Source organism: Knufia obscura (genome assembly GCF_036327395.1).
Source record: "Knufia obscura strain CCFEE 5817 isolate CBS 148926 chromosome Unknown scaffold_4, whole genome shotgun sequence".
NCBI lineage: Eukaryota > Fungi > Ascomycota > Eurotiomycetes > Chaetothyriales > Trichomeriaceae > Knufia > Knufia obscura.
The window spans coordinates 1,304,260-1,317,896 of NW_027042690.1; the positions used below are offsets into that span (position 1 = coordinate 1,304,260).

General features: G+C 50.8%; 7 protein-coding genes across 7 annotated transcripts; 2 read left to right on the top strand and 5 right to left on the bottom strand.

Moving 5' to 3' along the window:
• Positions 1-1,552: 1,552 nt before the first annotated feature.
• PMZ80_004430 (uncharacterized protein) lies at positions 1,553-3,178 on the bottom strand (the record flags this gene model as incomplete). The annotated part of the gene is made up of 1 exon (XM_064872855.1): positions 1,553-3,178. One exon carries the CDS (start codon positions 3,176-3,178, stop codon positions 1,553-1,555), a length of 1,626 nt encoding a protein of 541 aa, XP_064731513.1.
• A 1,406-nt stretch (positions 3,179-4,584) lies between these two features.
• Positions 4,585-4,910, bottom strand: PMZ80_004431 (uncharacterized protein; the record flags this gene model as incomplete). Its single annotated transcript, XM_064872856.1, has 2 exons — positions 4,585-4,677; positions 4,731-4,910. 2 exons carry the CDS (start codon positions 4,908-4,910, stop codon positions 4,585-4,587), a joined length of 273 nt encoding a protein of 90 aa, XP_064731514.1.
• A 363-nt stretch (positions 4,911-5,273) lies between these two features.
• RPL38 (60S ribosomal protein L38) lies at positions 5,274-5,938 on the top strand (the record flags this gene model as incomplete). Its single annotated transcript, XM_064872857.1, has 3 exons — positions 5,274-5,337; positions 5,514-5,654; positions 5,886-5,938. The coding sequence occupies 3 exons, from the start codon at positions 5,274-5,276 to the stop codon at positions 5,936-5,938; spliced, it is 258 nt and encodes an 85-aa protein (XP_064731515.1).
• A 243-nt stretch (positions 5,939-6,181) lies between these two features.
• On the bottom strand, positions 6,182-7,047 carry PMZ80_004433 (uncharacterized protein; the record flags this gene model as incomplete). The annotated part of the gene is made up of 2 exons (XM_064872858.1): positions 6,182-6,988; positions 7,036-7,047. The coding sequence occupies 2 exons, from the start codon at positions 7,045-7,047 to the stop codon at positions 6,182-6,184; spliced, it is 819 nt and encodes a 272-aa protein (XP_064731516.1).
• Positions 7,048-7,427: 380 nt separating this feature from the next.
• cdc1 (DNA polymerase delta small subunit Cdc1) lies at positions 7,428-8,960 on the bottom strand (the record flags this gene model as incomplete). Its single annotated transcript, XM_064872859.1, has 1 exon — positions 7,428-8,960. The coding sequence occupies one exon, from the start codon at positions 8,958-8,960 to the stop codon at positions 7,428-7,430; it is 1,533 nt and encodes a 510-aa protein (XP_064731517.1).
• Positions 8,961-9,902: 942 nt separating this feature from the next.
• On the top strand, positions 9,903-10,980 carry CDC60_2 (cytosolic leucyl tRNA synthetase; the record flags this gene model as incomplete). Its single annotated transcript, XM_064872860.1, has 3 exons — positions 9,903-10,040; positions 10,160-10,205; positions 10,337-10,980. 3 exons carry the CDS (start codon positions 9,903-9,905, stop codon positions 10,978-10,980), a joined length of 828 nt encoding a protein of 275 aa, XP_064731518.1.
• Positions 10,981-12,155: 1,175 nt separating this feature from the next.
• PMZ80_004436 (uncharacterized protein) lies at positions 12,156-13,217 on the bottom strand (the record flags this gene model as incomplete). Its single annotated transcript, XM_064872861.1, has 1 exon — positions 12,156-13,217. The coding sequence occupies one exon, from the start codon at positions 13,215-13,217 to the stop codon at positions 12,156-12,158; it is 1,062 nt and encodes a 353-aa protein (XP_064731519.1).
• Between the last annotated feature and the right edge of the window lie 420 nt (positions 13,218-13,637).

The following is a 13,637-nucleotide window of genomic DNA, read 5'->3' on the forward strand; positions in this document are numbered from 1 at the left end:
GTCGTCAGATGAAGATCCGGTATACGAGATATCAGGCCGTAGCACAAAATTAGAGGCCTGCTCTTCTATATTTGCCCTTGCCGGTCGACGTTCTTCAGCCACACTGCCTCCGTAAGACGTCACAAGTATCGTGTGCCGAAGATACGATAGAGGCTCAACCGTGTTTCTGACAAACAGACAGAGGGTGCGTTGCCTTGCTATCAAAGAGTCTTTGACGATGGCCCGGCGACGGAATCTATGTTGATTCTGCTCAGAGTGCTGTTTTAAGCGCTTAGGTACTGTCTCGAAAGCGGTCGCTTCGGTGTAGCCTCTTAAAGGTTCCGATCAGCGGTCGAAGTATCTGGTCCTGCTGAGGTCAATGGGTAGCAAGAACGAGCAAAAGTCTCAGCGTAGCCTGCGCGAGAGAAACGGAAGATAGCGATATAAGTTTCCAAGAGAAACAGGTGCAGCAAGCGGCAAGAGGATATGGTACCTGTTAAGACGAGCAACGAGTATCGCGCTTGAGCAGCTCGTGTCTTTGAGACAGACATGGCACCTTCATTTCCGCAGGCCCTTCGACGGGCGCTTGAGCAAGACCATGAGGAGTGGGGACGAGACTCGAAGAGTCAATATGCCGACTGGTCATTCTGTGCAAAGAAAGAGACCTAGGCACCATGATTTGACTGGACGCGAAGAGATGGCAGAGGTGATGAGATGCACAATTGGCTGCAGAGAGTGTAGTAAGCGCCGACGGTAGAAGCCCAAATTCTGCAGTGAATGCGGATTTGAGCTTCTCATTGGTTGGGGATCTCGAGGCGCTAACGTCCTCGCATGAGCTGGCGACTCTTGGGCCAAGCGAATTTCAGGGCCTTGACTGCCACCACTGCTGGTCCCTCCACCTTGAGCGAGCATGAGACCCTGATATCTTCGACAGGCCCCTCGAGGCCTTCTACCTGATCGACCTGTCTAGCTTGCACCTGCTCAAAGTTGCAATGATGAACCTTTCGAGCAGGGCAAATTGCCTGACTCTTGTAAGATAGACCTGGTCGCCCAGAAGTTGGGATTAAAGCGATGTGCAATAATGCATTTGATTCATTTGAAAGGACTATTTACTACAGTAGCTATTTCCTCCTCGGTCAGAGCAACCGCTGGAAAAGGTGATGGATGCTTTTCCATCCAGACGTCTATTTTTGGCGAGCTGGGTGATCATGTGCTTGTGCCTGTGCAAGTGAAAGCTGCAGCCAAGCTCAATAAGTGGCGACTATGTTAAGAATAGCACTATTCTGACCATTAGGAGTTTTTTTGGCTTTTCTCCCGTCCTTCCACCTCGATAATGTACAGCCATTGGTGCGATATCTCTTCGTTATGCAAGGTCAATAGTGCTCCTGCAATGCTTTTGGCGATCATACCACTCCGCTCGTAACTTGTGATCTGCCACGTTGTTGAGGTGGCTCGTGCAGGATGCGGTCGCTGACATGGCGGAGGTCATGTGCTTTCGAAATCCGAAAGCCCAACGACAAGCAGGATAATGCTATAATGCATGAGGAATAGTCGAATATCGTTCGAGAACTCGTCAGGCCAACACTGCTTTGTGCTTCTCAGAACAGTATTCATCTTTGAAGTTCTGAAGTTCTGCCACACACATTTTCGATGTATCCACGCTGGAGTACTTATCGAGATTGCCTTTCCTACAGACCTTGACTGACGTGGGCTTCGATTGTTGGATATCTGCCTGACTGATGGTCAAAGATTGAGGCGCTTTGAGCTTGGCCGCCCTGGCCGCTGCTCTTGCTTCCTTCGCAGCTCTTTTAGCAGCCAAATCCTTCAGGACCTGTTCGGTCTCTACACGGTCCCGATCGTCCTGGCCGTCTTGCGTCATCATGTCGTTCTCGAGCCTTCGAGCCAACTCTTTCAGGACCATGTCATTTCTATGAATCATGTGATGGCAGAGTTTGACTTCGACTTTCGGCAGCCGTCGCGGAGCCATTTGCAGACATGCCTTTCGCCAGGGTGTATTTGGTACTGCAGATGCCAGATCGCATGGCCAGTCTCGCATGTGGGCTTCTAATTTGAGGTACTGCAGACCTGACAACTGCTCTCCCACTTGCATGCAGGCTTTGGTCCATCGTTCATAGTATTTGTCCCGATACCGCTGATGCTCTGTCATTTCTGGAAGTCCGTACCCTTTGTGGAGGATTTCAAGGTTTCTGATCGCCTGAAGTCCAGGTTTTGATGCAGTGTTCAGGAAGCGATGCAATGCCTTGGTGGAGGAAAAGCAGAATGTCGTACGGGAATACAGGTAAAGCTCGACATCATACCTAACTTGCTTGCAGGCTAAGAGCAGATCTTTTGTTATCCCTAAGCCCTGTTCGACCTGATTCAAGTCGAGGAGGTGGCACAGTCGTGGTCGTGGTCGTTTGTGCTCGACATTCTGCTCCGACCAGACATTCTTCGCTCTTGACAGCTCCTTGTTCGGTTTGTTGCACGTGATCAGAATACGGCATTCTGGAATGAGGTACTTATAGATCTCGTTTCGCAGTTCACCAGGTAAGGAGAGAAACCCCGTCTTCGCCTTCCGTTTAGACTTTCGCCGTTTTGTTCGCGATACCTTGCCCTTCGGTGCAGGTACCTTATCAGGCACGAAGACCCAAGTCTTGTGGCTTGAGTATGGTGCATTGCTGAGACAGCGCCAAATTCCTGGTTGACCGTCATGAAGTGCTGGTTGGCCGTCCACCCGCGGAGCATCCAGGCTTTCGCTCTTTACCCAGCAATCATCAGTCGCCGCAGGTGTGGGTTGTGCATTGGCTGAGGTTTCGTCCAGTGTTCTGTGCATAGAGTCTGGAGCAGATTGTGGTGGGACGAGCCCGGAAGGGGCATCGCGCTTGATGTGGTTGGGAATAGGGGAGGTATCATCAGCGCTTCGCAACGGCAGTCGAGTCTGCATACTCTTCGGACCAGCGTCTGGTATGGCATCCTTCTTAGCGGGATTGACGGGTGCTGATGGAATTCTTGGACAGCTCCTAGCTGAGTCCTGAATGCTTTGCAACAGTGCCGCGGTGTTGCTGATAATTTCTGGGCTTAGTCCGGTCGGTTTTGGAGCTGCCTCTGGTTCGTCATCTTCTTCAGCAACTCGAAGGCGGGAGCTCCAGCTCACGGACGGCTTGACCGCCGAAGGTTTGTATCGAGACCCTAGAGGCATTGTGCCACTTCAACCACACTGTATCACCAAGAGGACAACGCCTATTCTCGTAATTTGGGGAAAAGTTTGTGCTTTGACAGAAGTGTAGGGTTCAGATAGAAATACAAAAGTGTGACGAACCAAGGGAAGAGGTTATGGTACAGAAAGAATCGGTCGACCACTGGCAGGTGTCTCAATTAGTGCTTAGGCGAGAGGGGAGTTCACTTGTCAAGCCGAGTTGAAGTGTGGCATCATGACCTTCTGAAGATGTCGATAACCTTCTCGGTACTATGAGTCGTGGGTGAAGGTGGGGTTAAGAGGCTCAGCGTCTCTAACTATTACTGTAGAATCTATGGTGTGAGATCCTGAAAAGGCCAAAAGGAGCGAAAAGAGCTTAGGAAGTACTTTGTGGGTGACACGAGTCGGTACGGTACCAACCAAGAGTGTACCATCTTTCGAGGCCGATTGTTGCCTGATGACTCTGAAGCGACTCGTTTGGGAAGCCGCGACCATTGATCTTGCCTACCATCAGATTTGAGTTTTCCGGCGCCATGTGTCATTTCCATCAACTGGGGAAACGCTACTCATCCGTAGCTGAAGCTGTTTTGAGATCCTGACACGGTAATTCATCACTGACATGACTGGCAAGTCCTGACAAGCACGATGATTGTGAATAACTTATGATGCCAACGCCGCCCGTGCTGTTGGGACTTCTTGCTGCAGGTGGTTCATGCAAGGGATGAAAGACCTCAAGCTGCACAACACAGCCTGTTTGTTGGCTGGCTATACCAGATTAGGTCATCTCCACAGCGGGATTCGGCTTTCGATTGCGGCAAGCTAGGCAGACTTCCTGTCCGAAGTCCCCCATCAGAACCCGATGGCATAACATATCATTTGCCGAACCGAGCATACGACAGCAGCGCGCCTCTTGCTACTGTGACCATAAGAATGTTGACGATAGCTATGCCAGATGCAGCAAACGTTCTGCCTAGGAATTGTCTGATGAGAATCACTGCTCCTCATGCACTGCCTCTCACATCACGCCTTTCTCATCCCTTGGTTGAACAGTATCGATCGCATCAATTCATGCAACCATCGTGAATCCCTGCCATAGGTCGAGAACTAGGGTGTCGCTAGGACGATACCAAAGGTTCGCCAATCCCAACGATGTCGGCGGCAGCGTGCTCGACCTCACTACTCCATAAGACGAGGTTGCCTTATGCGGATCAAAGTATAGAGAGCGCGTCTTATTTTGCTCGTCTCAATATGATGCGCTGTATAGCTCATGACATAAGACGCAGAATCATGTTTATGACGAGCTCGACCTCAGAAAAAGAGGTCCGTCTGTGCTGGCTGGTCGCCCAGCACATATGAGTCAGGCCTTGACTCATTCGGGCACAGACACTGTAGCCGACCTCCAGCACATCTCACTTCAATTGACTGCCAACACTCATCTTAGCTTTTACCTTCTCAATTAGATCATCTCGGCTCAATTTCGAGTCTGGAGCGAAGCCATCTCTCTAGAATAACATTAGCCTCTCATAGTCCATCACCACCTGTACTCAAAGCATACGGTCCTCAACCATCTTCTCAACTCCTCCTCTGTCCATGTCTCAGGAGCACCTTTGGGGTCCTTTTCCGCTGGAAAGATGTCCCCTCCGAACAAGTTGGCAAGTGAAGCAACCGCTACCAAGCCCGCGAAGCCAAAGAACAAATTCCGTGATTGTAGCGCTCGGTCCATTGGTGTAGGCATGATCTCAAGCAGTTATTCCACGTCGTGTAGGGTAATGATGTACGATCAGGTAATTTGGAACGATAGTTGCTCAACAATAATTGGAAAATGACAAACACTTCGCAACTTCAAGTTGCCAGATACTCAAGCTCTCGAAACAGTGATGCCTTGTTCAGAAGGAGCAAAGGTGGCTCGAGCGCCTGACGTACGCCACACCTCTCATGGCAGCCTTAAATTCCAGGCATCTAGTATCCCGTCCACCCCACAAACAATTATCGAAAACGAACTCGGTATCTGCAGTGGTATCGACGAGCACAACCACAACCACAACCTCACGCTCATTACTGACCAACCCGAAAACCATACCAATCGCACACCGCAACCATGCCCCGAGAAGTCACAGACATCAAGCAATTCCTCGAGATCGCTCGAAGGAAGGATGCTACCTGTAAGTCAACAGTCGCAACCACAACCACTCTCAGTCGCAATCGCAGTCGCATCTACAACCACAAACATCGCACGACCGCACACCCACTACCCGAACAACTCAGATCTGGTTCCTATCAGCCGCGCCATACCCTACATATATCAAAGCAAAATAAGCTAACCAGAAACCACAAACAGCCGCACGAATCAAGAAGTCCTCGAAGCCAGGACAGAACGCAATCAAGTTCAAGATTCGAGCCCACAGATTCCTGTATACATTGACTCTCGACGATGCGAAGACTGATAGAGCCGATAAGTTGAAGCAGAGTCTGCCGCCTTGTAAGTTATCTACCTCTTGAATTCGAAAATGGGATGCACCGAGGATTGGTCAAGATGCGAGGGGTGGTCTGCGTGGGGATTGAAGAGAGGGAAAGAAGTGAAGAGAAGTGGAAGCAACAAGAGATAAGCGGTGCAGTCAGTGGGAATCAGGCAGAGCTAGCGCGATTGCATGGTGTCCCAGGGAACATGGTGTACAATGCAGAGAACGAATGCTAACGTTTTGTGTCACAGCTCTAAAGATCGAAGAGATCAACAAGAAGAATAAGAAGGCCAAGAAGGCGTAAATGTGACGAATAGGAGGACGATGGCTCGCGATTCTGCATGTAGAAGACATGAGGAGACGAAGGTATACAGAGCATCTGGACTCGGTAGATGCAGCAAGGCTCGCAGGGTCATTGCAGCATTGAACGAATCTGTCAGATAGCACGATTTGAAGACGAATGAGGTATAGCCATTTCACAATAAGAAAATTCATGCCAATGATAGACTGTGAGATCACGAGAAACGTCATTTGGACAGGTTCACTCTCAACCCGAGCTGATGACAGTACCGAGCGTGGTCGTAGTACTGTCCGACCTGCCCTCACCGTCCTTGATCTCTCTCTTCTCAGCTTCCAGCGGCAAAGCCTCACCAAGGCCATTCTTTGCCATTGCAGTCGTCGAGTTTCCCGTCTCACTGTGAGCGCTCCGCTCGTCCTGAGCCTCAAACACCGGCCTAACCTTCTCATCATTGCCTAATTCATACGCAACCTCAGCATAACCTTCTATGCCCCTCTCTTTCATCATCGTATCAACGTCCTCAGCCTTCAAGTTCGAAACTCTAAGCTCATACTCGCCAAAGAAGTTAGGAAAACCCTCCGTCGTCTTGAAGCCAAGACTCTCAAACAAGCCAATACTTTTTACATTCGTCTCTCCGATCTTGACGCGGTAGTAGTCCAGACAATCCACCGGCGTCATGTCCCTGGGTGCGCTGAAATACTCCTCCAGGATCTCCTGTTCGTGTTTCAGGACGTACGCAATGAATGTCAGGAGTGCTGCTCGGCCCAGGCCGCGTCGCATGTTGGATTTGTTACCAATCATGAGTTCGAGCTCGCCGACAAGAGAAACATTCCCACTGTCTTCCTCGTTGGCCAGTATGAAGAGGTTGACATCTCCAAGCATAGAATTCGTTTCTTCGTCCTGTGACTGCTGGAGGGGACTGACGATTTCGCTGCTCGCTGAGCTAGATTGGCAGGAGATGAACGTGAGCTTGTCCTTATCAGTGCGCCAACTCCGCTGCATGCCATATTCATCTTCTAGGCTTAGTGCTTCTGAGGCTGTTGCAAGCCGGATGTCCTGCAGGTGTTAGTTGCCGAGCTAAAGCTCGACATTTAGGCTCATACTGGGTCTTTCATCCATTCGTGATATCGCATGACATGGTGTTCACAGTACGGCACCAGCCTAACCTTGTTGGTATGAACGGCTAAATACGCGTTAGTTTCCTGGCTGTAAACAGGCTCTTGAACGTCACATACCTATGTCTTTGTTGATAAGCATATCTACCTGCTGCGATATGCTGACCCCTGATGCACGATAACGTGTATTGGAGTCCTCATTGGCGACCAGCGCGGTCGACCAGAAGAAACATCGATAGTTCCACACATATGTGATGCAGATCATGCTTAATCTGGTACCTGCGGCCAAACCGCAAAGAGTGTCTTGGCGCAGGAAAATAAATCCGAGCCATGCGGACGCGGGTTCTGCCTCTTGCGATTCAATCCGCCTAGTTCTTTCGTCATGTCCCCTCCGGCTGAACGTCGAATCTGATGATTTCGACCTCAAGTGTTTCTGTATCCAGTAGCACAATCTCGCCTGTCTCTCGAAATCGTGGTATGGTGAATAATCGGACCTGCTGTCCGGACGAGCCTTCGATCGTTGCTGTGTCAAAGCGAGGCTGGTTACCTGCGAAATATACATGTGGACACTTCGACAAGACAAAAGGATCTCGATCTTGGAAAGGATAGGACCAGAGGGTATCGGGTGCTGTTGGCGCACTTGACCTCCACCTCAGCATGCTCTCCATGACCTCAAGCCTCCCTTCTGCATCTGTGCCATCGGGACCACCAAGGTCGACGTACTTGAGGATATCATCTACTGGCTGGCCACTGTTGCCAAGCATGCGCCAGCCTTCGATGTCACTGTCCCAAGGATTGGTGACGGATTCAAACCATCCAGGGTCTTCCTCTTCTGGATGCACAAGATTCGTAGACGCGTATGCTCGTGAGTGCGGGAACATGGCTGGATGAATCGGCTGCTGAGGCAGGCCGTAGTTCGCTGGATCGAACTCGCCAGCCATAATGGTGACAGGAAGCGTGGGCAGCAACTCTGAGATAAAATTATCGAGGTGAGCGGTGGGTGCTGGATTGTATGCTGCCGCGTCGTAACCATATTTCTTCTCCTTGGGCCTCCTTGTCTCCTCCGTGCCGACTGGCTGGTTCACGATGACTTCTGGCGCTATTGAATTGCCTGCGATGACAAGACGAGAAATGTTGGTCGCTGCATCCTGATCTTCCTCGTCAAGTGCTTCTCCCAGCAAGTATTCCGTCAGCAGCGACAGATGGAGAGTATCAGCTTCGGTGCCTGAGATCTCTAGCCCACTCACAAAAGCAATCTTCTTGCCTTTTGTTGGAGCCCTATCAACTTTCATGCCATCCTCCTCTTCTCTTTCCTCGTCATCGCGCTTCCATCTTGGAGGTTGTTGAGGCAGGTCGGGAATGTGTATGTCCAGGACTTCGAAATCGCCATTAGCATTTTCGGTTCCAAGAACGGCAAGAATAACACCCGTAACCAGAAGGTTCTGCTTCAGCATAGCGCCTGCAAGCCGCAGCCTACCAGACGCATCCTCCAGCATGACTTGAGGCTCTCCGTCCGTAGTATAGTAAGATGTTCGAGGTGGTGCAGCAGAGATGAAATGGTCCTTGGTGACGTCTTCAAGAACGTTCGGCTTCAGTGGCAGATCAATGTAGATTGTTCCTACAACCCACGACAGTGCACCTTGACGAACGTCCAAGACTCTTTCAACTTTCTGAGCTCGTTCTCCTGCTATCTCAAAGTCCTCCCATTCCTGGGCAGCAATTGCCGTAACGGCTTTCTTGAGCTTCTCGAGACGCAGAAAATACATGTCTGCGAATTGCTGTGCATATTGCCGTTTCTCGCCTTGAGGCAGTCGGTAGCTGTAGAGAGGATTATATGTCGAAGGTTGTCGCTTCCGCTCGCCATACTTGTCGTCGGCACGCCATTCGTGCAGAAGGGTTTCGGGCCCTGCCATATTTACTGAAATGAGTCTGCGAACAGGCTGTGCATCGTCAACCAGGCATGTTGGGGTCAGACATAGGATGTGTTCCAATTAAATGCCATTTCGCATCTTCCTAAACTTTGGACTTGAGAAACCGCGACCACTAAACGCGTGACGCGCTGGAAAAGTGGAGCAAGCGCGCTCGATGTCCCATCGACATCCTGTTCCTTCCTCGATGAGTACAGAGCAGGTGAAGGCTTTTCGGAACCCTTTTGTTTTGTATCTTAACAAAGCTAGAAGTGGCTTGTGGTTTGCAGCATCTCACTCATAGTCATCGAAGGTGGTCAAGCGCTATGCCGCAAGATCGCTGCGCACAAGATTACGAAAGCAGTTGCATAGGTACTGTAGGGGGATACACAAGAAACCGAGGATATTGCAGCTGTGTGGTAAATGATTCCAATCTTCTTGCCACAGCTCATGTCGAGACTATTCTGAGATATGGTGGCAACAAGGTTATGCGACTGTGCCCGCAATCGCAAGCCAAAGTTCTTCTACTGTTGCTCATTGCTTTCTAAATTCGTTGTCGCATCTGACTGGCGCCCTCAGCGACTAACATAGGACCTTCTAATGTTTCAACTTAATAAGTATTACCTGTGATCAAGCAGGACCAGTGTGCGCCCAAAGAACAGATAGACGGACCTTGTCTCTTGCAACATGCGTGCCTTCACTAACTCGGAACGGCCAGCCTTTCGTCGAGATGCGTCAATCCCTACGACGGCCTCTTCGAATCAGCCGGTTGAGACTTTGAGGCTCTGCCATCTCTGCGACGCAATCCCAGCGAATACCCTGAGCTTGGAGCTTGGCTACGACCATTACTCAAGCATCAAACTGTTACGCGCCTCTGCTGGCTCGGAAGAGTACTGCCACTTGTGCCAAATGATGTGGGAATTCATAGCGACCAAGCAGAGGTTCAACATGGAAGGCGATCCAATGCTGTCAGAAGGCTGGCTCATCAGACTGTACGCTGTTCAAGCAAGTGGGACAGAATGGTCGTGGCGAGGCTATACGGCAATTGAGTTCCGCTCAGGCGATCGTACGAGCTCACAAGACTGCGTATGTCAACAACGCCTACCTGGTCATCGCCTGGAGTGGGAGGCACTGCATATCCCATCGTCAGTCGTTTCTACCTTCAACGAGGCGACAGTCCAATTCTCCGACTTACACTAACGCAGACCTGGATGCAAAATCGGCTTCAAGCATGGACCAAATTCGACGATGGTCCGTCAACTGCAGCTTGTACCACAGACATACAGATGTGAATATCCAGATTCGGTTACCGACGAGAGTCATTGTTGTAGATTCATGCTTGACACGACCAAAACTGTACGTGGATAGAGGACTGACCACAGGCCACAACGCTCTATACGCGGCGCTGAGCTATTGCTGGGGCAAATCGAAGGCAACAGTCACTACTACTAGAACTCTCGAACAGCATGCCACGTATGTTTTTGATCTTGCATCACTTCCGAAGACCTTACAGGATGCTGTCACCGTGACTCGTGCTCTCGGTCTACGGTACCTATGGGTCGATGCTCTGTGCATATTGCAGGGGAATGATCCTGAGACTAGGCGCGATTGGGACACAGAGTCTTCAAAGATGTCTTCAGTATTCAGCAACGCGTATGTCACAATCATCGCCGCAAGCTCGAGCGACTGCAACGACGGCATCTTCAGGAAGAGCAGCATCATTCCCACATCTAAGATCAGCACTGATGGGTTCCTGGACCGGAAGATCTGGTCCGCACATCGGAAGCTGGACTCAGACCTAGGCCTGTCAACGCAATACAACGTTAGAGCCTGGACATTGCAAGAAATGGTCCTTTCACCTCGAGCTTTGTTCTTTACACCATCAATGAAGTATTGGAAATGTGCCTGTGGCGTCATTGGCGAAGATTGCAAACAAGCCAGGTTCACGGCCGTTAAGAGTATGACCAAGGAGCTTGCTCAGAGAACTGGCATGCTGTGGTGCAAGAATACTCACGTCGGAAGTTAACAGATGGCGAAGACAAATTCCCAGCTGTTTCTGGTCTAGCACGTCAGTACCACGAGAAGCACCCCAGCCCATACCTCGCTGGGTTATGGGGAAACACTTTGCACAAAGACCTGCTGTGGCGCACAGAACTATGCGAGATATTAATGCCCCCAGTTCAAGCGTACCGGGCACCTTCGTGGAGCTGGGCTTCGACCAATGAATGTGTCGATTTCGACCCTGCGCCAGACAGCATCGAAGGAACAGACTACAGCGCTGATATCATCGCAGATGTTGTTCCGGGCTCGGTCGACCCTTTCGGCCGATCACACGAGCTACGTTGAAAGTTCATGGCAAGGTCGAAAGAGTCCGCCGCTTTGTCACCAATATCTGTCACAGTGCTGGTGATGCTATTACCGCTGATGGAGTTACTGTTCGTGCTTACATCGATCACAAGCAAAGATGGGAGGACGCTGAGGAGATCACATATGATTGCTATCTGCTGCTGATTACCCAAGCATGTGTGGCTGCTGATCAACCTTCCGACAAGGTGTCCGGTGAGTTTGGGCGAGTCGGTATGTTCGTTATCCCCAACAGAAGGAAGGCTACGCAGATTGAGGGTTGGCAGAGTAGGCCATTAATGCTTGTTTGAAAGGACCACGAGCCTCAGACACGCCAAAGCAATATCTGGTACGCGGTTGGCTTCCAACGCTACACAGACCAAAACCTGCTCAACACCATTATATGAAGCAATCGTAAAATATGATTCTAGACCTCAATACTTCCTAAAAAAAAATCCTTGATGGCTTTGATGCAATAGGGCATTCGTAAGGGTCGTGGACAATCCAAAGGATAGGATTTCTTCGAAAATGGGGCTCCTTGAGTGTGAGTACCCGTCGAAGTTTTTGCTCCTTTTCTGGTCTTCCGCAAGCGCATCGATGTGCATTCTGATTGCAAAGAGACGAGTTCAAGTCCCGTGCAGGAGCAAAGTCACGCCGGACGTCCCAGACGTGATTGTCTTCCAGGCTGTCGCTCACCTCGCTCACCTCGAATACCATTTTCTTTTTGTGCACCTTCTCCATCATCCACTTCTGCATTCGTTATAGCACTGCATCACCAGCCAGGGTTTGCTCTATGTCACACGTCCGCTGTTACAAACGAATACGTTAGCACCGATGTCAGAACGTCGCCCTTGACATTCAGCTCCCCTTCTTATGCATCTCCTCCATCCCCCTCTTCTCCTCCCTCCCAACCTTAACCAAAATCCTCCCCCTAACCCACTCCGGCACCAACCCCATCCCCCACATCTGCAAACTATGACTCCACCACCCCGTCACCTCCCCCCTCCCACACCCAACCTTCCCCAACACACTCCTCGCAAACTCCCTACTACTCGGCACAATCCAATTCGTCCCCGTCACCATCCCCCCACTCTGCACCTTCGCCGCAATAATACTCATAACCTCCACACTCTCATTCCCCGTCGCGACCATCTCCATCCTTAGACTCTTCGAGAATTGTCTATTAAATGCCTTCCCACCACTATAACCCACCAGATACGGCATTGTGACGGCCTCCGTCCCCACCGCACTCGCCATGTTAAGGATCAAACTGGGCTGATTCCGCTGTAACATCGGCAATACCGCCCTCGTGACCTGTGCAGGAAACGTAGCGTTCATATCGACCAAGCGCGTCAACTCCTCAACGCCGTATTCACTCAGCGGCGTGAACGAGCGCGCAACGTCCGGGTTCCCGCCTATATTGTTCACCAGGATCGTCAGATTTATATTCGACCCATTCAGCCGCTTAACCAGGCTGTCAAACTTCTCAGCCCACGACTCCCGGTCCGTAGCATCACAGATGAAACTCTCGTAGCTGTGATCTGGCCACTGCGTCCGTAACTCCGCGATTAACCCGTTTATCTTCGTTTGGTTGCGCCCATGGAGGATGATGTTGAATCCTGCGGATGCGAGTTCTTGGACGAAGCCGTAGCCTATTCCGTCGGAGGCGCCGGTGATGAGGGCCCAGGATCTGCTGTCATGTGTGGTAGTGTTGCCATTGTGCTGCTTGTTTGGGCTGGGACGGTGGTGGTAGAGGTGGAGCTTTGAGCGGTGGAGGATGTGTAGACGGAACCAGGAGAGGAGGGCGCGGGACTCCGGGAGGAGGATGCCGAGGGTGGCTCCAAGGGCGAGGGCTGTGTAGATTGTGGTTTGGGTTGGATGATCGGGGAAGAGGGTTGGGAGGAGGGATGATAGGGACATGATTGTGGGTTTTGTCGGTGTGGTTGGAACCAGTTTTCAGTGAGATTTGGTAGAGCACAATACTGTGTTGGCGTGCTCTGCATGGTCTGAATCAATGAATGGGCTCACTCCGATCTGCTGGGCATTCAGCTATACCTTGGATATGAGGCTGTCTGATATGGAGCTTCCGAGAGTTGCTACTTCAACCAGACTTGATAGCTAAGGTGAACCTTGGCCTCGGCTGCCATGTAATACGATCGTTAGTATTCTCCCGCGACGAACACTATTTATTTCAGCCTCACGGGCATTGGGCAAGCGTGAGGATGTCTTGCTTGTATTGTTCACCAAGTCTAAAGTGTGAAATTATGCATGGTGACGGGCAAGCAAAGAGAAGTACCAATCACATGCCAGCGAGGCTCCGTCCATAGTATTGAGGATGAA